At 35.1% G+C, this 21037-nt stretch overlaps 1 protein-coding gene across 1 annotated transcript in view; it reads left to right on the top strand.

Moving 5' to 3' along the window:
- Window positions 1-21037, top strand: part of GNAI1 (G protein subunit alpha i1) — an 89335-nt gene that overhangs the window by 41111 nt on the left and 27187 nt on the right. Inside the window, exons 3-4 of the mRNA XM_008062476.2 lie at window positions 15778-15820; window positions 15927-16068. Coding sequence (XP_008060667.1) covers window positions 15778-15820; window positions 15927-16068 — 185 coding nt within the window. The remainder of the gene's footprint in view (window positions 1-15777; window positions 15821-15926; window positions 16069-21037) is intronic.

Below are 21037 nucleotides of genomic sequence, written 5' to 3'. Positions count from 1 at the left end.
TTAAAATAGTCTTTGCTGTATGGATTTGAAAGGTTATTTTTTAAGATTTATATGACTAGAGAATGGTTAGAGGTACATAAAAAGGGGTGAGGTTAAGAGGTGTTCGGATCCAATCCTAGAATGCTTGGAATGCCATGCTAAGAAGTTTGCATTGGAGTTTGGCAATTACACATTCTAGATACATAGTTCTGAGAGGAGTATAAAAATTAGGAGATGGAGGTAATTAAGTTTTGAATATGTTGCTAAAAAGGAGGAAGTTTCTTCTTTCTGATGGGATCAGAATTCATCTGTCAAAAAAAACCTGTCTTAAGAGGAACTCCCAAATATAAAATAAAATAAAAATCACAAACATACCTTGAGTATTTTATTTTAGTCAAAAACAAATAAGTATACTTTTATTCAGCAGTCTTTTGATACAGGGTCATGGTCTCTTTTTTTGAAGGATAATTCACTGATTATAGTTCCGAGTTATGTTTTTGTATATCCAAATGGACCCCTTAATTCCAGTTTCTGTTTCATTCAAGTGAGAATTTAAAGATACTTGCAAAGCAATTTGAATGAAGAACCCATCCAGATTTTTAAAGGTATTTTCCCTCCTTCCTACTTAACAATTGTTTCACACTTACCTAACTCAGAGGCATTTTTTTAGCACCTTGCCTTATTTCTTGCTTTGCCAAGGCATTCACCTTAGTTTCATGAGGAAAATTTAAAAAAATAATTTAAATACCAACTCTGTGATTTTGCATGTATCTATTTGCATAATATTTAGATTTTCAAAAAATTAACTTAAAGCTAGAACAGAGGGCATATGAAAATAAAGAATAGACTTGAGTGTGGCAGAGACTTCCAGTTGTTTTCTCCCTCCCACTGACTGAAAAGTTCATGTACAGCTAACAGGTGGGATCATGAACAGGTGTCCTGCATCTGAGATGCAAGCCATGTCATGAAGATGGCAGAGCAAAAGTGTGATATCTTTTATATCATGTCTAAATATGCTTTGAAGCCTGTTATGTTTGAATAGTAAGGATTACAGTATTTAATTTGTACTTAGCTATTAAGTAAAAATTAATGTATCCTAAACCAGCCTATCTCCTGCTGAGCTCCTATCTGCTGATAAGTAGGGAACAACTACAACATGTTCAAAAACTGCAAAATTCTGGACCCTTAGTCCCATCTGATCATTTAAATAGTCCATTTATGTAGTGTTCTGATAAAAATGCTTCCTTACTTGCTATGCTCTCCTCCTGATGTTCTTCCTAATTGATGTGGGGGATAGTGGGAGGGTAGGAGGGGAGGAAAGATTCGTTTACTTGAACTCATTGTAGCAGGGATAGTGCCTCTTCTGGTCTTGAAGGTGATGACTCTCACCTGGCTACTCCTTCATCACAATTGAAGTCTCTGGTGCTGTATTAGAACTCAAGCTCCCCTAAGTGCAGCCTTCATTCTCTCACATGTATCTACAGGGCTATGGTGGTCATCCCTCCTACAACCATATTGAGCCGTGTAACAGCCCAGTGTCTATCAACTCAGTTACCACACTCTGAAATTTAGAGGTCCCTAGACTGAGAAAACTTAACCCCAGAGGCTCCCTTGCCTAAACACGGTGTGGGGGATTTTAGGGCTCATGTTGATAAAGAGCCTCAACTTGGAGAAAATGTGGGGGAGGAATGGAGGTAGGGATGATCATGAAACTTTTGAGAGTAAAAGTAATTTGCTATGACTAGAATGTGAGATTTATGTGCATGAATAATGAGATAAGAAGGTGGGTAGATGCAAATGAGATTAAAGATGATTTTATTCAACTTTTATCATAGAAGAGATATATCCAATTTTTCTAAATAAGTTTCATAATTTTGATTGTGTAAAAATTTGGAAATTACAGAAATGTTTGAGAATTAAAATTATATTACTCAGATATAAATGCTATTTTTTCAGTGTACTTCTCATGTATTTTTCTTGTTGTATGAATATGTATATAAACTATGTATATATACTTATATATAGCTTTGAAATACTAGATATGCTTGGTTTTTTTTTCCTCTAGGAATTGTTTTTGTGGCTTTTACTGCTATTATTTTAGAATATTGGTATTTTTCTTGTCAATTACTGTTAATTTGTTATGTATTAAGAAAATCTATAGTCTAATACTTACAAAATTATGAATATTTTTCCCTATTCTGTGGTTTATTTTGTTTTTATGTTATGGTTATATACTAATATATTTATTTATATATTTAAATTCCACCAACTTAAAAAAAATTGTCAGCATAAAAGACAAGCTCTTGTATTAAAGAAATCTAACCTGACTGAGACCTAAAGAAGATACATGTTTATTTCTCCCATGTCATAAATCTAATGTTAAATAGTGAGAAGGTGAGGTGCTCTGCAGGTACTAGTAGTCATTTTACTCTTCACTACTGTGCACTGTGATAAGGGAAAAAGCTGAAGATGTAAAAAGTATTATTTTTATTAGACCTAGAACTATAAATACATACCTCTTTAATATTCTGTGTGACCAAATGGAACATACGCTCAAAGTACTTCTGCTGTATACCAAAGCATGATGATTGGTTATCTTGAGGAAAAGAAGTGGTTTGAGAGTTTGAGTTGCAAACTGAACAAGTTGTTTTTTTCTTGGAACATTATTTTTAATTGATAAACCAACTACGGTTAGTCCAACTTGAAGATTTGGCAGAGTTAGCCTTTTCACTTCAAGGAAGGCAACTAATGATATTTGTTGCCAGTAGTAAAATTTCAGCTCTCAAGCAAAACAAACCAACTAACAAAAACTTGTATCTGCCACTTGGAAAACTTGTCTCCCCACTGAGGAAGATCTTGGCATCTTCCTCAGACTTAAACCCTTTTCTGATTAGAATATGGGTAATGTTAAAAAGGAAATTCAAAAACATAAATATAAGGGGAAGCCCAAGAAAACCTGGAAATATTTTTTGGAGGGCGGGCCCCTTGCATTATATAGGCTTACCCCATTAGTTAAGTGTTCTAGGACCCATTGGCATGAGTGTGCCAGCTAGCGTTGTTATGAGAGGATTCTTTCAGCTTCAGTGAATATTTTTGAAGCTTCTTTCAATTCATTTGCTCATTTCATTACGGATAAATTACAAGCACACCTGCCTGCACCATGAAGAGTGTTCAGCAGTTTTTGACCAAAAACGGCATGATACCTATGCCCCAACCTCTATTGTGAGCGACCTTTTTTTGTTTCCCTGGATAAAAAAAAGTCTTCAAAGGGAAACATTTTGCCAGGTTGGAAGAGGTGAAACAAACCAAAAAAAAAAACGGCAGAAGCACTAAAAAGCATCAAAATTGATGAGTTCAAAAACTGATTTGAATAGTAGAAAAAGCATCTCGATAGGTGTATCGCATCAGTGTGCTTAGAAGGTGACAAGTATAAACATGCAAGAATGAATACAAAATTTTTAATGAATAAATTCTGGGTTTTGGGGGGTCCTTTCTCGTGTGTGTGTGTGTGTGTGTGTGTGTGTTGAGTCACTCTGTTTCCCAAGCTGGAGTGCAGTGGCAAGATCATGACTCATTACAGGCTCAACCTCCTTCTGCTTCAGCCTCCCAAGTAGCTGGGACAGCAGGCACACACCACCATGACTGGCTAATTTTTGTATTTTCTTTTTTGTAGTAACAAGTTCTTGCTATGCCTAGGCTGACCTTGAACTCCTGGACTCCAGTAATCCTTCTACCTTGCCCTCTCAGAATGCTGGGATTATAGGTGTGAGCCACCATGCAAGCCTTATTTGTGTGTATACATTGTGTATATAACAATATGAGATATGTCAGTAGTCAATTCTGCATAACTCAGTGAACTAATATCCAAATCAAACTTTCCATAAGAGATTCATTAAAAAAAAAACACAAAGTTTCATTCTAAGTACAAGATAGACCAATGGATTTAATATATAGGTAAACCCATATTTTATTGCTTTTTAATGTACTTTACAGACATTGCTTTTATTTTCTTTCTCTTTTTTAAAAGCAATTTGAAGGTTTTTAGCAGTACTGTGTCCAGCAAGTGCTGATATAGAAGCTGCAGCAAATTATCCAGAAGATCTAGCTAATATCTTTGATGAAGGTGGCTGTACTAAACAACAGATTTTTCAATGTAGGTGATACAGCCTTCCATTGGAAGAAAATGCCATCTGAGACTTCTGTAGCTAGAGAAGAGAAGTCAATGCCTGACTTCAAAGCTTCAATGGACAGATTTTCTTGTTTGTAGCTAAGGTAGCTGGTGACTTTAAGTTGATGCCAGTGTTTATTTACCATTCTGAAAATCCTAGAGCCCTTAAGAATTTTGCTAAATGTCCTCTGCTCGTGCTTTATGAATGAAACAACAAAGCCTGGATGGCAGCACATCGGTTTACAGCACCTTTTATTCAATTTTTTAAGCCCACTTTTTGAGACCTACCAACTCTGCAAAAAGATTCTCTTCAAAGTATTACTGCTCATTGACAGCACATCTAGTCACCCAGTGGCTCTGACGGAGATGCACAAGATTAATGTTACTTTCTTGCCTGCTAACATAACATCTATTCTGCAGCCCATAGATCAAAGTGTAATTTCAACTTTGCATAGATAGATAGTGATTCCTCTCAGGGATCTGGGCAAAGTAAATTTGAAACCTTCTAGAAAGGATTCACATTGTAAATGCCATTAAAACAATCATGATTCATGGGAGGTACTCAAAATATCCACATAAACGGGTTTGGAAAAAGTTGATTCCAGTCATTATGGATGACTTTGAAGGGTTCAAGACTTCAATAGAGGAAGGAACTACAGATGTGGTAGAGATGGCAAGAGATATAGAATTATAAGTAGAGCCTGACAATATGACTGAATTGCTACAATTGTATGCTAAACCTTGAAGGAAGGAGAAGTTGCTGCTTAGAGATTAGCAAAGGATGTAGTTTCTTGAGATGGAATCTACTCCTGGTGAAGATGTGAAAATGGTTGAAATGACAACAAAGATTTAGAATATTAAATAAATATTAATACTAACAATATTATATGATTATATAATACAATAATGTTAATATTAAATAAATGTTGCATAAGCTGATAAAGCAGGGACAGGGTTTAAGAGGATTGGCTCCAATTTTAAAAGAAGTTCTGCTGTAGGTAAAATGCTATCAAAAGGCATCATGTGCTACAGAAATTTTTTTTGAGTCAGAGTCTCATTCTGTTGCCTAGGTTGGAGTACAGTAGTGCAATCATGGCTCACTTCAGCCTCGACTTCCTGGGCTCAGGAAGTCCTGCCTCAGCTTCCTGGGCAGCCGGGACTACAAGCATGCACCACCATGCCCAGCTAATTTTTTTTAGAAAAGAGGTCTTACTATGTTGCCCAGGTCTTGAACTCCTGGGCTCAAACAATCCTCTTTCCTAAACCTCACTAAGTGCTGAGATTACGGACATAAACCACTGTGAGCCACTGTGCCTAGCCAGAAATATCTTTCTTGAAAGGAAGAGCCAATTAATGTAGTAAACTTCGTTGTTTTGTTTTAAGAAATTACTGGACAACTTGGCGAGACCTCATCTCTACAATAAATCAAAAAATTAGCCAGGCGTGGTAGTGCGCGCATGTAGTTCCAGCTACTTGGAAGGCTGAGGCGGAAGGATTGCCTAAGCCCAGCAGGTCAAGGCTGCGGTGGCTGTGAGCGTGCCACTGCACTCCAGCCTGGATGACAAGAGTAAGATTCCAATTCAAAAAAAAGAAAGAAAAGAAATCATCAAAGCCTCCCCAACGTTCAGCAACCATCTCCCTGTTCACTCAGTAGCCATCAACATTGAGGCGCAAAAGATTATAACTCGCCGAAAGCTCAATTGGTTGTTAGCATTTCTTAGCAATAAAATATTTTTTAATTAAGGGATATAACTATCTTTTTCGGCATGTTACTGCATGTTTAATAAACTACAGTAGAGTATAATTAATGTAATTGTAATCACACTTTAAGTTGCCCCTTTTCTAATTTTGGTATTGTATAAAAGAAGACTATCCACAATTATCTATTATCTTTGCTATTGAATGTTCTTCCCTTTTCTGTTTTTTTTTCTTTTTTTTCCTTTTTTCTTTTTTTCCCCTTTTCTAATTACATAATTATGTGAAAATGGATTTTTTTTCATATATTTCAACCAAAGTAATATATTGCAATATATTAAATACATAAGTAGATATGAAAATCCAGCTGTCTTTTATTTTGCTATTTGCAGAAATGTAAAACAATGCTTCTTGTCTCATTTTGAGGGAGAGGGAAATAGAATTTTATAAAAATAATGTTTTTATTTTTAATAGCTAGTTAGCAACTTAATGACTATATTATGATCACTAATAGGAAAAAGGGAGGTAACCTTTTTATTCCTTGGTGGTTCTCAATGTTTAACATACATCAGAATCACTTGGATAAATTTGGTTAAAACACAGGTTGTTGAACCCCTACTTCTAGAGTTTCTACTTCAGTAAACTGTGCATGGGGCCTGAGAATGTACCCGGCTAACAGATTCCCAGGTGATGTGTATGCTGCTATTATTGGGGAAACTTGTTTCAGCTGCCTTTGGGGAGAAAAAAGATTAGAATTTTTTAAAGATAAGTAATCAAGTAATTCAGGTATAAAAATACTGGAAGTGTCTTTTGTTGCCAGAAATTTGGTAATTAATTTAAAAAATCATAACAATTTGTCAAGAACGTGTTCAGTGTCTGAGACTTTCCCCTACTCACAAACTAACAGTTTAGTTTATCATGGTTTCATGGATGTTGGCAAAAGACATGCGATTTCTGGTTCAGAGACAAAAAATGGTCTTTATTATAGCAATTATTCCAGAGATAATCAGCATTTGTGGTGATTTACCAAGCCCCAGTTTTGTAAGGGCAACATAAAGTGTGCCTGGTGATAGGGCACAAGCGGTGAGTTCTATGACAGTAGAGGAACCCTGATTTTAGGGGTCTCATTTTTTTTTTTTAATAGTGCACGTGAGTCTATCTTCCCTTTGTCCCAGAGAATACATTATCTTTATTATCTTGGACAGTAAACAAAGCTTTACTCTGCTGCAGAGGGAGACATCATCTGTTTCTTCCAAGGTTATTCTTTTTTTTTTTTTTTGAGTTGGAGTCTCACTCTGTCGCCCAGACTGGAGGGCAGTGGCCCTCCCGGCCACCACCGCAGCCTTGACCTGCTGGGCTCCAGCAATCCTTCCACCTTAGTCTCGACCTGCTGGACTCCAGCGATCCTTCCACCTCAGCCTTCCAAGTAGCTGGAATTACAGGGGTGTGCTACCACGCCCGGCTAATTTTTAATTTATTGTAGAGATGAGGTCTCACCAAGTTGCCCAGGCGGTCTCAAACCCGTGGGCTCAGGCAATCCACTCACCTCAGCCTTCCAAAGGCATGGGATTACAGGCTGAGCCACCAAGCCTGGCTTCAAGGCTATTCTTTATATAGACATCTCTGAAAGGATAGTCAGTGCCGTTGCTCACAAATGTGAGAGGCTCATGGAAACTTGTAGTTTGACATAGGAAAAGCTCAAAAAGTGTGTCTGTTAATTATTTGCCACTCATTAATAATTAACAACTTAGCAAAAACATGAGAGCAATTAGACTTGAGTCTCAGACAAAGCAATGTGTGATTTCCTGATGAAGAAACATTATCCTCATGTGTGCTTCTAAATGATTTTTGTAAATGTGTATAACTGTTGTAGGAAGTAGAATTTCTTATCCTTATCGGTTTTACATGAACTATAAAACAGAACATTCTTATAATATATATACAGTTTAAATGTAAATTAGTGTTGATTTAACGTGACAGATAATATGTTAGCCACAGTAAATTGCACTTGCGATATGATTCTTTTAGCATTCCTCTTCCACAGTGAGCTATATGATGACTAATTTCCCCACACCTTTTGTCTACCTAAACTTCTGTAACTTTCTTTAGTACAGCATTCAGCGTTTATCATTTAACCTTCACTTGGTACACATGCATCATTAATCTCCTTTTCCCCTTCATTAGCTCAAGATAATTAAAGTAATACGAGTTGGCACAGGTTAGTCCAGACTTTTTGGGTTCATGTGACAGAAAGTCACCTCATAACTGTCTCTCGTGGCTAGGAAATCAAAATGGAATTGTCTTCAGTTACGAATAAAGTGATGTTATTTCCTGCTTTGCCCAGGTTAGTCCTAGTTTAGCTCGTGCTCATTTTCGCTCTCAATTTGGATGGCAACTTATCCGTTCTCCCTGATTAAAAGTTCAAGCAGAGCCATCAGGCTTCTCTTGTCCTGATCTTCTCTCAGTCTCTCAGTGCTGCTTCCGTCTGTTTTGGCACCATCCTTTAATGGCACCTTCCATTATGTGGTCATCAAAAATGACTTTTGTGGGCCAGATTTCACATCATACTTTCAGTGCTGTGATCTTTCTTAATAGCTTTCACATAAAAGTCCAGGGAAGGAATCTGACGCCTACATCTCATTCCATCGTGGGGGAAAAATTTCACTGTATCTGAGGAGATTCTTTTGCAAGTTTTTGTATAATTCGTATATGTTATATACAAATATCTTTACTTATATTAATCTGAAAAACATTTTATTTGATGGTTTGTATTAATACTTACAAGCATAAGGAATTTTATTCCCAATGACACAACTCTGATGGGCCAACTGGAAACACAAACTCTTGGTGGTAAAGGAGTCAGGTGATTGACAGCCCAACCAGATAGTGTGGATTGGAAGGGTCTCCAAGGTACGATATTTGACACTTGCTTAAGTGTCTTAGGTACTTGTAAACATAGACTCAAATATAGGCCTTAAAATTGTGCGACTCTTTTCAGACATGTTATTCAAGTGACTTAAGAGTTCCTTAAGTTATTTTTTAATCACTATATAAATAAAAACATGAATTTAAAAATTCTTCCAGAAAACTTGTAGACTCCTAAGAATATACTTGTGGCCTCCAGTCCTCCACCCTCCCTCACTCTCACCTTGTGGGTCTGTAGAGTAGAATTTTATCAACATTGGTCTATCAGTTTAGTTAGTTGGACTGGCAGGAAAGAGCTCCAGGTGTTATGCACAGTTCTTTCGTTCTGCCTTTTTAGGATAGCCTGGTGTGCACTCATTGTGTGCATTCATTCTTTTTTTTTTTTTTGAACACATAAATTTATTCTTTCACAGTGCTGCAGGCTAGACGCATTAAATTGAGGTGTCAACATAGTTTATTACTTTATTTTTTACCTATACAAAGTATATATACAATGTACAGTGTGATACGTAAATGATTAAATTAAGCTAGTTAGCATATTCATCACTTCACATATCATTTTTTGTGGTGAGAATATGTAAGATCTACTGTCTTAGCAATTTCCAAATATACATTATGTTAACTACTGTCACCATGCTGTATAATAGATTTCCAGAATTTATTCATCCTATCTGAAACTTTGTACCCTTTGGCCAGCATCTTCCTCCCAACCTTCCAGGCATCTTTGGCAATTACAGTTCTGTTTCTATGAGTTTGATTATTTAGATTCTATGTACCATATAAGTGACATTATATGGTATTTGTGTTTCTGTGTCTGGCTTATTTCTGAGCCTAACATTTTCCAGGCTCACCCATATTGTAACAAATGACACAACTTCCTTTTTAAGGCTGCATAGCATTTTATCATTTCACATATATACTATATTTTCTTTATCCATTCATCCATTAACAGACAAGGTTGATTTCATAACTTCGCTGTTGTTGCAGTGAACATGGAGTTGCAGACATGTCTTCAACATACTGATTTCCTTTTCTTGTGTGCAGTCTTTCTTGTTTAGCTTACTATTTTTTTTTTTTTTTACATTTATTTTGTTTTAAAGATATAGGGTACAATTCAGGATTTAGGAATACAAATGATCATTGCACGGGTAAAGTTTAGGCCTCCCTTTGGTCCCCACTTGGCCTAGTTTGAGATCAAGTATACTTATTGATGTTATGCCCCACCCCCCCGACAGTTTCTGGCTACTGCCAATCCCTTTCTTGTAGTATTATGGTAAATGTTCACAGTCTGCTTATGAGTGAGCTTAGTATAATATTATGATACCTATTTCAGAAATGAATGACTTGGAGAGTAGTTTTGTGGGGAGCTAAGATTGAGGGAAGTGGGGTCATTTTGAGACTATAGATTTTGTTGCTTACAATCATTATTAAATTATTCTTGTAGCCCAGAATATCAGATATATTCCATGTAGATGTAAAGATTAATTTAAGTACAAGTTCAGAACTTCTTATAGCTAAATAGAAGATATTTTAGATTATTACTCCTGTCAGGGAATGATTGATTGATCATCAAAAATGACTTTTAAAAACAAAATCTTCTCCCAAACCATAAATCCTCTCCACAAGAGTAGTAGAGAAGGAAAACATTTTTATTGTTAGAAAAGCATTAAACCAGAATGTGATGTGCATCACAGGCAGTCCACCAAGTGATTTTAAAGACAAAAGGAACCTCACCCCCTTATACAGCCATGTGAGTAAAGCTCATTACATAACATGTCTACATGATAAGCAGTAATTAAGCCCTCAAAAGATTTCACAGCACCTTTTGTCACACATAGTATATCCCAGCGTTACTATGGTAATTGGGATGACCATCCATGTTAGCTGATTGGCCTTATCCATAGAAGAAACAAACTTCTTCTATCTATATGACAGGACGTAATTTTGCAGCAGGGAGCAAGGTGCCCATGGAAGTTAGGTTCCTACCCTGCCACAGAAACTGGGAGATGGAGTGCTATCCTCCTTGATATTTACATTTCACAGAATAACTCTCATGTCCTTGAGAAAGATATTCCTGAGTCATAAAGCTGACAAAGTGCTTGTTTAGTTTTCAAAAGGATTTATTATATATACATTTCAAAGAGAATGGAAAATACTTCCACTTATTTTTCTTAAGTAAGTAAATGCTCCTAGAAAAAAGGAGAGGAAGGAAGTCTTTTCCCTTACTTTAAGCAGGGAGAATTAAGCCTCTTATTTTTAATTTATATTTGCCATACACCTTCTTTATTTGCTTCTATCTTAAGCAGAAGGACCTTGATCTTGTTAATCTTATAGCAATACTGTGATAAACAGAAATTTTAATTGCACTTGTAATTTAGTTTTATTTTATTTTAAACAAAATTGTAGTTTAGTTTTATTCATTGTTAACATTTGAAATTACTAAATTCTACATAAAAATTAGAATTTCTTAAAAGGAGAGTGATGGTATCAGAAATTCAGCAAAAGATAACTTGACTAAATCATTATGTTATAGCCAAATAGCTTACAACCCTGAAGCCATGAAATAAATGTGACCATAAGTGAAAAGTTGAACAATGAACTTTCTTTTCAAAATAAATAAAAATAAAGTCTTTGTTTTCTGAGGTCATAAGTGTTTGATGTTTTGTTTTGTTTTTTCATTTTGTCTGCAGTTGAAACTTTAAAATTTCCTACATTCCTCTCTACAACAAAATCAGAGGCAGACACTATTTGACTATCAGTTTTATAGTAGTAACATAATTCTGTTGACAGAATTATAATCTCAGCAAGGATTACTTGACTTAGATCTTGATTTGTTTTTAGTTTTTTTCCCCTTACCCTCTTTCCTTATCCTGATTGAATGAATTTTCCTTTCATAGATCCTATTAGTAGGCTGCTATATATTTGAGACCCCAAACTCCCAATGAGTTCCCTCTCACTGTTATAATGGTGTAGTGCTCCTTACCCTTCCAATATCTGTATGGTGCAGTCTTAACATTTGCTGAACTTCACTCACACACCTGCTGGGCTCCTTATTTGTTCTCAGAGATGCAATCTTCCATCAGCCACTTCTTCCTTAAAGGATACTCGAGGGAAGACCCCTATCAGTGTTCCATATTTGTCTTTATAGCTATAATGGCCTATGATAACCATAACACACACATTCTTGGCTCTCTAGTCTCACTCACTCCACAGTGACCAGCTTGTTGACAGTTCTTTACAGGCCACTTAATCACCCTGGCCAGCCAGGCCTTGTAGACTGCAAGTGATCACACACTTTGATCTTTCTTGAAGTTGCTCTTGGTAGGACAGGAGTACTTTTTGTCCCATTCTGGATTTAAGTAAAAAGGAATAGCATCCTGACGGAATACTGCTGGAAAAATTGACCCTTTCCCTTTGTCCCTCTACCACCCCCATGTGTGTTATTTGTTTTTTCTTTACAATATTGCTTCCCATTGACGCCGTCTTCATAGTGTTAATAATTCTGAGCAGAAAAAATAATTGAGCATTAATCAGGCTGCACTTTGACCCAGTTCCTTATAACTGAAAGTAACACTTGATACTCTGCATCCCCATTGTATCCATAGGTAGGATCCATGATGTTAGAATTTTAAGGCTTTGTTGTAGAAGTGTTTAAGCAAATTCTGAATTTCAGCATAACCACTGATTCCAGCCAGTGTGAAGACCCCACAGAGGAACCAAATCAGTGTGAGAATATAGTTTCTTTATCTCCCTGACCCATGACTTCACTGTATACTCTTCAATCAATCAATGATCTTCACATGTCAGCCACTCCAAAACTGTTAAAATCTCTAGCTCGTCCCCTCAGGGAGATGGATTCGGGGTTTCGTCCCGTCTCCTTGTTTAGCAGCTCTGCAATTAAACCTTTGCTGCAACACAGTGTGGCTCATAGATTTGCTGTGCAGATCAGGCAATGGCCCTACTATGGTTATGCTTCCAGTCTCCCAAACGTGACTGTGCTGACTGAGATCTGTAGAGAGCAATCATGAAGTCTTTCCTATATACTGTATGAAGTGAACATTAGTGTTTAGAATGTTATAATCTTAACCATGTGGAATTTGTAATTTTCCTGTTAGGATCTCTTTGTATGGAAGTGAGAATTGAAAACTCTTATGTAAATTGCTAAACTTTGAAAGATTTTTGCAGAATTTCTGCCTCCAGATATTTATCCCACAAAGAGTACATTGTGACTAGTCAAGAAAGTAGAAATCCAGTTAATAATATTGCCATCCCCATTTTTTAATGTTAAACAGATTTCAGGATGTTTTGAACCATAAGCCACTGACTGGATTTTTTGAACCATAAGACATTTTTTGAACCATAAGCCATTTCAAAGTTAGCTAAGTGTTCTATGTTACCTTATATTAAGAAATATAAAGTGAATTCGAATTTAAAGATAATGTTTAGTATCAGCAATTTTTTTTTGTTAAGGTTTAAAAATTCTCTGTACATACACAGTTCAACTAGGAACAATCTTGTTCTTTACTATTTCTGATTTTCTTAACTTTTGTGGCTTTCAAACCTTACTAGTGTACGTCACTTGAAACTTTCTCTGGGCCTCCAAGTTAATTCACTAACAAAATGGACCATGGGTGGCCATTTACCAAAGCACACTATGCCTGTGGGATTACCATCCCTGTGTATGAATCTTGAGATCTAAAATGTCCCATCAACACAGCATGGCAGCTGCTGACTAAACTTGCAGTACTCCAGAAACTCAGAATGGTCTCTTAAAGACAGCCCTGCTGGAGACTGTCTAGGTTGTGTTGCTTGGGTGGACCGCCCTTGGATTAGAGAAATGTGCAAGCCATAATGCCTGCAATTGTGCTTTTCACAGAGCCAAATACGCTGTTGTTGATTAATAAATAATGGGTTGTTTATCTTGGAATTGTTTTTATTGGCAGATGCCCTGAAAGATTCAAAGGCTGTCTGTAAATGAAGAATGCCTTTATTGTTTATTCGGTGCCTGCTTTTCTATTCAGCATGAGGGTATTTTGGGAAAATTTTTTGAATATTAAAAACACAAGTAAAATATAGGCAGTTTTATCCCTAGATTTTCAAATAGGCTATTTAACTACAACCTGTTTTCAGATGGCTCTGATGATCTGGATTTACGTACATGTGTGTCTGGAGAAGGAAAGGGAGTGAAGGGAGAGATGAATCCCAGAAGTTTAACATCTAATTTTATCAGTCATAAATAGCTTAAATAAATCCAAGTACATTTTTGGTTGGTTGACTGTGTGTCTAGCACAAGCTAGCTTCTGATAATTCAAATAGAAACATGTGCAAAATAAGAGACTGGAGGAATCACATGCAGAGTGGGTCAGGGGAGGTTGACAGAGGAGATAGAGAATCACCGGAGTGGCAAGAGCAGAGAAAATTGCATTCTGGCAAGAGAGACAGTATGTTTGAAGATGTGTGGTATGATCAGCAGTGGGTGTTCTTAGAACTGTAAGTTGTTCAGTAACGCTGAGCTTAATGTGCTGTAGGACTGGCCCTGGGAAAATTGGAATATGGGACCCATGGTGAACATTTCCATTGTCTCATATAGTTACCCATCTCCTGCATGGCAAGAATAGCTATAATCTATTCATTTAGCAACAATCCTGAATACAGTACAGTATTATTAAATGTAGTCTTTAAAGTTGTACATTAGATTTTTAGACTTATTCATCCTACATATTTGCTGCTTTGTATCTCATTTTATTATAAAACAAAATTCAGCTCTGTGAATTCGGGTCATGAAAATCCTGGGCCCTGTATCTCAAAACAGTAGTAAATTCCTCCAGGACATGTAGCCTTGGCCAAAGAGAAGGTGAAGCCAATTGATAGATGTGTTATATCTTCCATGTCTTGTGTCCTGTGCTCAGATGTTCTGGATATCCAGCAATCAATGAGAGTCTGACAAATAATTTATCTAATTTGATATAAAGATAGCAGCTGTTGTGTCAGTGTGAAGGGTATTTTAGAGGTCCCTAATTTTGCAAGTGGTCATTTCATTAGTAGTATTTTCAGATTACAATGGTATAGCACTAGAGGTTCAAATCTGTAGAGAGTGAAGGAGAGTTTTGAGACTGGATCCTGGCTTTATGACTTACATGACAAGAAATATAAAAAAATTCAGCTGGACACCTGTTTTTGTCTAGCACACCATTGCATCGCCAGTGTTAGCTAATTATGTTGTCTATATATTAGGTGTTTAATAAGAGCGATTGAGTATAGTGCATAAGAGATAGCTATTTGAACATGTGACATTTTAAAATGATTTTTCATGTGACTTTCTGGCTACATGTTGGCCACTTTCTAGCTAATTGTTGTCTACTTCAGAAGGGCCAAAGGTTAAAATTAAGATAATCAGGCAGTTAAAACATCTGCCAATGGAGAGCAGAAACTTGAATAAAGCTAACTTATAGTGCATCAGTTTGCTATAGAAGATTGAATTTTTTAATTATTTAGAGAGTATATACAGTAAAAACATTTTTTTCCTGTTGAGGTTGTTGAATTTAAGTATAATGAAGTAATAGGCAGATGAGGCTTGTTTCTGAGAACTTTTCTATGTGTTTGGAAACCAATAATGCTCATATTATTTATTAAATAATGTTTTGTATGTTAAAGGTATACAACATGATGTAACAGGATATGGGTATATATAGTGAAATATAGTAAAACAGATTAACATATCCATCATTGCATATAGTTACTCATTTCCCCTGTGGCAAGAACAGCTATTATCTACTCATTTAGCAAAAATCCTGAATATAATGCTGTATTATCAACTATAGTCCTTGTGTTGTATATTAGATCTTTAGACTTATTCTCCTACATATTTGCTGCTTTGTATCTCATTTTAATATAAAACAAAATTCACTTCTGAGAGAGAAAGAGAGTGTATGTGTATTGGGAGTCGGACACTGGATTTACTTAAGTGATAATGATGCATTTAGAAATCTTATTTTTTTTTTTTTTTTAAGGTGCTGGTGAATCTGGGAAAAGTACAATTGTAAAGCAGATGAAGTAAGTAGATTTAAACACTGCATTTGTGTTTTGTTTTGTTTTGCTTTTTTACATGTACCCTTTCATCAAAGGAAATAACTGGTTTTTTTTCCCTCTTTATCATTAGAATTATCCATGAAGCTGGTTATTCAGAAGAGGAGTGTAAACAGTATAAAGCAGTGGTGTACAGTAACACCATCCAGTCAATTATTGCTATCATTAGGGCCATGGGAAGGTTGAAGATAGACTTTGGTGACTCAGCTCGGGCGGTAAGTTATTAAATTTGTTGGAGCAGGCCTGATGAGTAAATAGAAAAACGTGTGTGCTAACACCATACTAACAGAACATAGACCTGTCAGTTGTCTGGACCATCTTATAAAAGGAATCAAAAGGATAGAAGTGAGCCGGAAGCATTAGTGTGAATTAAGAATATATAGGATTGTATAATCTTTCCTTTATAGCCATGCTTTTCTTATCCATCACGTGATTTGGACTGCAGTAGTTCCTATATAGCATATTACATTGGGTACCTCTCTATCCTCATAACAATTTTTTGCAGTTTTTACTGAGTAAACTGCTTACACTGGTCCTCTTCAAAATATGTTTCTATAATTTAGAATGTTGAAATGATTCAATTATTTGTATTCATGCCCAGACTAAAAAGTAATCTAATCTAGAATAATAAAATCAGTATAATAGTTTGCTTATCTTTGGAATAGGAAAATATTGGTTATTAAAAAACATGTATAGAATTTTAGAGCTAAAGGAGACCTTTGGAGACCAAACTAGTTCTACCCCTTTATATTGCCAAGAAGGACACTGGACCTCAGGAAATTCCATGATTGCCACACAGCTGGGTGTAACCAGGGTACGTGGCTGTGCTTCCTGATTAGGCACCTTAACTTGTTTCAGTTTGATTGGAAGCAGTCCAGGTCCAGTCCATAGGACACCTTCTTTTACCTCTTTTCCTTCAACTTGTTTGATTGTTTACTTGGCTTATTTCAAGTTTATTATTAGTGTATGATTCATGCTTTGCTAATTCTTTTTTTAATAACTGATATTAAACTTGACCAGAAACCTTTAGCCGAATCCCTAGCTTAATTTATAATATTTTTTATACAAAGCAGAATGTATTATTATCACTACTGTTTATTTTTATAGTTCCCTTGAATTTCTGTGTGTCCACTATATGTATGTGCTATCTCCCTGCTATTACTATGAAGATTTTCTGTATAGAGATTCTTTCTTTTTGTCTTGGTGTTTGCTAGATTTTTTTAATCATACAGGCTTAATTCATGCTTAATAGGAAAAAATTAATGAAAGCAACATTAAGGAATATACATTGGAGAAATTTGTAAAATAAACTTTTTTTGACAAGTTACTTTAAAATTCTTTATAAGTTAGGTCATATTAATTTGCTAAGTTTTTTACTTTAAACAAAGGTTTAAAAGCTTATTGTGATAAATTACAATTTTCAAGTAGATTTCAAGGTCATGTTTAATAATTTATGCATTATCATTTATTCATTCAGCAAAAATTTTGGGGGACTCAAAAAGCATTTGTTGATTGAATAAATGATAAATGCATAAATTACAAAGTGATTTCAAGGCAAAAAATGTTCTGGATGTGATAAAATCTTATTTCAGAAAAGATAATTTTGAAGAATGTTGTGCATTATTAAAAACAATCTTGAAATCTACTTGGAAATGTTAATCTTACTAAACTTTTTAATCTTTGTTTTGAAGGACTATAAAGAAGGGAACCACTCATAGATTAAGGAGTAGTAATTAATATAAATTGTACTTTGTACCAATTCTGGTTGTGGTAATTAACTTTTTTTTAAAATTCACATTCACGTCTTAGAATTCTGTAGAATTCTACATTCAGTTCTTATATATAGTTATAAAAGAAGAAAGTGTTGTAGTCTTTGTTGTAAGTGGTAATGAAGGGTCAACGCAAGCAGGTTTTTAAGAGTTCTTTTTATTTTCGAGTTTTTCTCCCCAGAAATGTTTTGGCTTTACTCTCTTTTAAAAAAATCATAATGTGGGTTTAAATTCAAGAAGAGAATAACTACTCTCTCACCACAAGCTTTTTTTTTTTACAGGTTTTCTGATGTTTTGGAATCTATATGTAGACCTGCTTTGCTCATCTTTGCTTCACTAGTGCTGGTTTGATCGTGTCTTTTTTCACTCACTCTAGCTATACCCCAATAACTTTTCTTCCTACCTTAAGACTATTACTTGTGTTTACTTTAGCTATTGAAATTAGCTCATTCACACAAATGTCTTCATGTTCTCACTTTACTTCTGATTGGCTTACTCCATGTTTGGTGTTGCCTTGTCTTTACATAAGCTTTTAAAAACTACAGGACTTTTGGAATGTTAATAAGGAATAAAAAGATAAAAAGAACATTTGAACTGAGTATTGAAACACAAGTAAGAATTTTCTAGACAAAAATAGGAGAAAAGCATTCTAGGAATAAGAAACAGTATATTCAAAGGCAGTCTGAATATGTTTCTATTTTTGAAGTTTCAGTTTCCGGAAGTATTAGCCTTGTATTGAAGGAGAACCAGATAGTTAATTTTAATAGGTTCCATAGATTTGCATCCCAAAGAAAAGCAATGTAAATAATCCCTTCTAGCTATCATATATCAGGATCTGTTTTACCAGAGACTCATAAACTTAGATGTTATCAACATTTTAATATTTGATGGATGAGAAACTTTTTTTTCTTTTTTTATTTCTCTTGTTTTTAGTGAAATTCAGAATTGTTTTAAAACACTTTGCCCACTTGTATTTCTCATCTGAATTTTTGTTAGTAGTCTCTACTCATTTCTTTTCAAGTACTTGTCCTTTTCACATTGATTCTCTTTTGAATATTAACACTGTTAACTCTTCATTGTATAATGCAATTATGTTTTTGCCCAGCATATTTTTTTACTTATTCTAAACAGTTTTTTTTTGTTACAGAACTGTTAAGATTTTTATAGTTGATTCTGATATATTTTAGAAAGGCATTCTTCACCTTAATATTATTTAAAATTATCTTATTTTTTGAAAATGATTATAATTTTATTTTTTATATCTATCTCTTTACCCACTTATAAATGTTATTTGTGTTTGTTGTTAAGTAGGATCTAAGTATATTCAATAATCTGATTATCACCTGCCTTACAGTCATTTATTAAATAATCAGTCTGTTCCTTAGTGACTTGAAAATCCTACCCTTAGCATTAAATTGGGAGTATTTCTGGACATTGTTGTTTTTTTTTTTTTGTATTGATATTTTTCCACCACATCAGTCATTTATTAAGCTATTCAACATCTTTAAGATGATTTCCTCATAATTAAATGGAACTAATGATAGCATCTAACTTGTATGGTTGTGATAAATAATAGCATAATGAATATTAAGCACTTACTGTATGCCTTGTGTAATAGATACTCAACAAGTGTTTGTTATTGCTATTTATAATTATTATTGCACTACTATTATGCTTGTCAGAATTACATTCAATCCTGTTGCTACATAAGATTCATTGATATCTGATAGGGTAGGATTACCCCATCCCATTCTGTCCTTCTTTTACCAAATATCAAGGCCGGCATGCATTTCTCTTCCAGATTAACTTGAGAGACAGTTTAATCCCCTCAACCCTATTGAAACAAAACAAAAACAGTCTGTTGGTATTTTGGTTGGGATTACATCTTAATATGTAAGTTAATTTGTTGAGAAATGAGTAAGAGGATATAAAATTTTAAGAAATGGTGACTAATTTGCTATGGTTTGCTTTATATATGGCAGTTTCCAGATATGCAAAACTGAGTACACATTAGTTATTTAAAATGAGAGGAAACAGTTGTTTTCAAGCCTAGGACAGAGCAGTCAAATTTTAGGTCTAATGAGGATAATCTCTCTATGGATGGTAATATATTGATAGCTTAGATGATTATGTTTCTAATAATGTAAAGTCAGAGAAGCATTATGCAGGGGCCTATTAGCATGTCTCAGGCACTGGGGGCTTAGAACAGTGCTGCTGAAACTGCTGTCCATGGAACGGTGCCCACAAGAATGTTCATAAAATTAGTGCAGAGATTAAGGGTAAACATTTAGGCAGGTTTATAGCAATTGACAGAGTGATTTTTATGTTAACTCTGATTGTTTTAAAAATATAGAATTATGTTTTGTATGTCTTTTAGTTTTATTTTTCTGGTAGTATTCTGAAATAGATTGGAAACAAATGGAAATAAAATAATGCTGGTTCTTCATCACAGATAGTTTGAAAAGCATTTACTTGGAATACTGTAGGCTGTCAGGAACAGGAAATCTTGCCTTGAAATTAAAATTTTTTGCAAGTTACTAGGCCATATTAATTTACTAAGATGTTTAACTTTTAAAAAAGATCTGAAAGTTTAAAATCTCCTTCTCCTTCCCCAAGCCTCAGTGTGTGCCTGTATAATGGCCACTTTTCTGTTCTAATAATTTTGTTATTTATTTTAATTAGTTAGTTAGTTTATATCTGTTTGCCAGATTTGATTTGCCATATTGCGTTTGAGAAAGGTTGTATCAACTTACCTTCCCTTCAGCAGTTTGCTAGAGTGCCTGTTCTTAAGCACTCTGGGCAGCCAAATTTTGGGAGTCTTAGATTTAAAAAATCTTTGCTAATTTGCTATTAGTAAATCATATGTCTACCATACCTGGCTAACTTTTTTATTTTCTTGTAGATACGAGGTATCACTATGTTGCCTAGGCTGGTCTCAAACTCCTGGGTTCAAGCAATCCTCTGGGCTCAAGCAATCCTCTTGCCTCAGCCTCCTAAAGTGCTGGGATTGCAGACTTGAGCCATAGCACCCAACTATTGACTCTTTTGTTATTTCTCTATGTTTGTGGCTTCAGTTTTTTATTCATTTACCTACTGTTATTATGGTGTTTTGATTATCTCTTTGCTTCTTTATGTGTACATATGTATAAATCCTTTGTCTACTGATACAGATGTTCTCTCGCATTTTGCTTATTGCCTTTAATGTTATGGTAGTGCTGCCTTTTTAAAAGCTTCCCGTTATTTCTTCTGTCATGTTCAAATATAGAGGATACTCTCTCAATCAAAGGTTTACCAAATATTTACTCTGTTTTAAAAGCTATTTAGGCTGGACTCGGTGGCTCAGCCTGTAATCCCGCGCTTTGGGAGGCTGAGGTGAGTAGATTGCCTGAGCCCGCGGGTTTGAGACCTGCCTGGG

This window comes from Carlito syrichta, unplaced genomic scaffold (genome assembly GCF_000164805.1).
Source record: "Carlito syrichta isolate Samal-C Ts95f unplaced genomic scaffold, Tarsius_syrichta-2.0.1 Scaffold305719, whole genome shotgun sequence".
Lineage (NCBI taxonomy): Eukaryota > Metazoa > Chordata > Mammalia > Primates > Tarsiidae > Carlito > Carlito syrichta.
The sequence above is the reverse complement of the archived record's forward strand: the minus strand, read 5'-3'. Positions and strand labels throughout refer to the sequence as shown.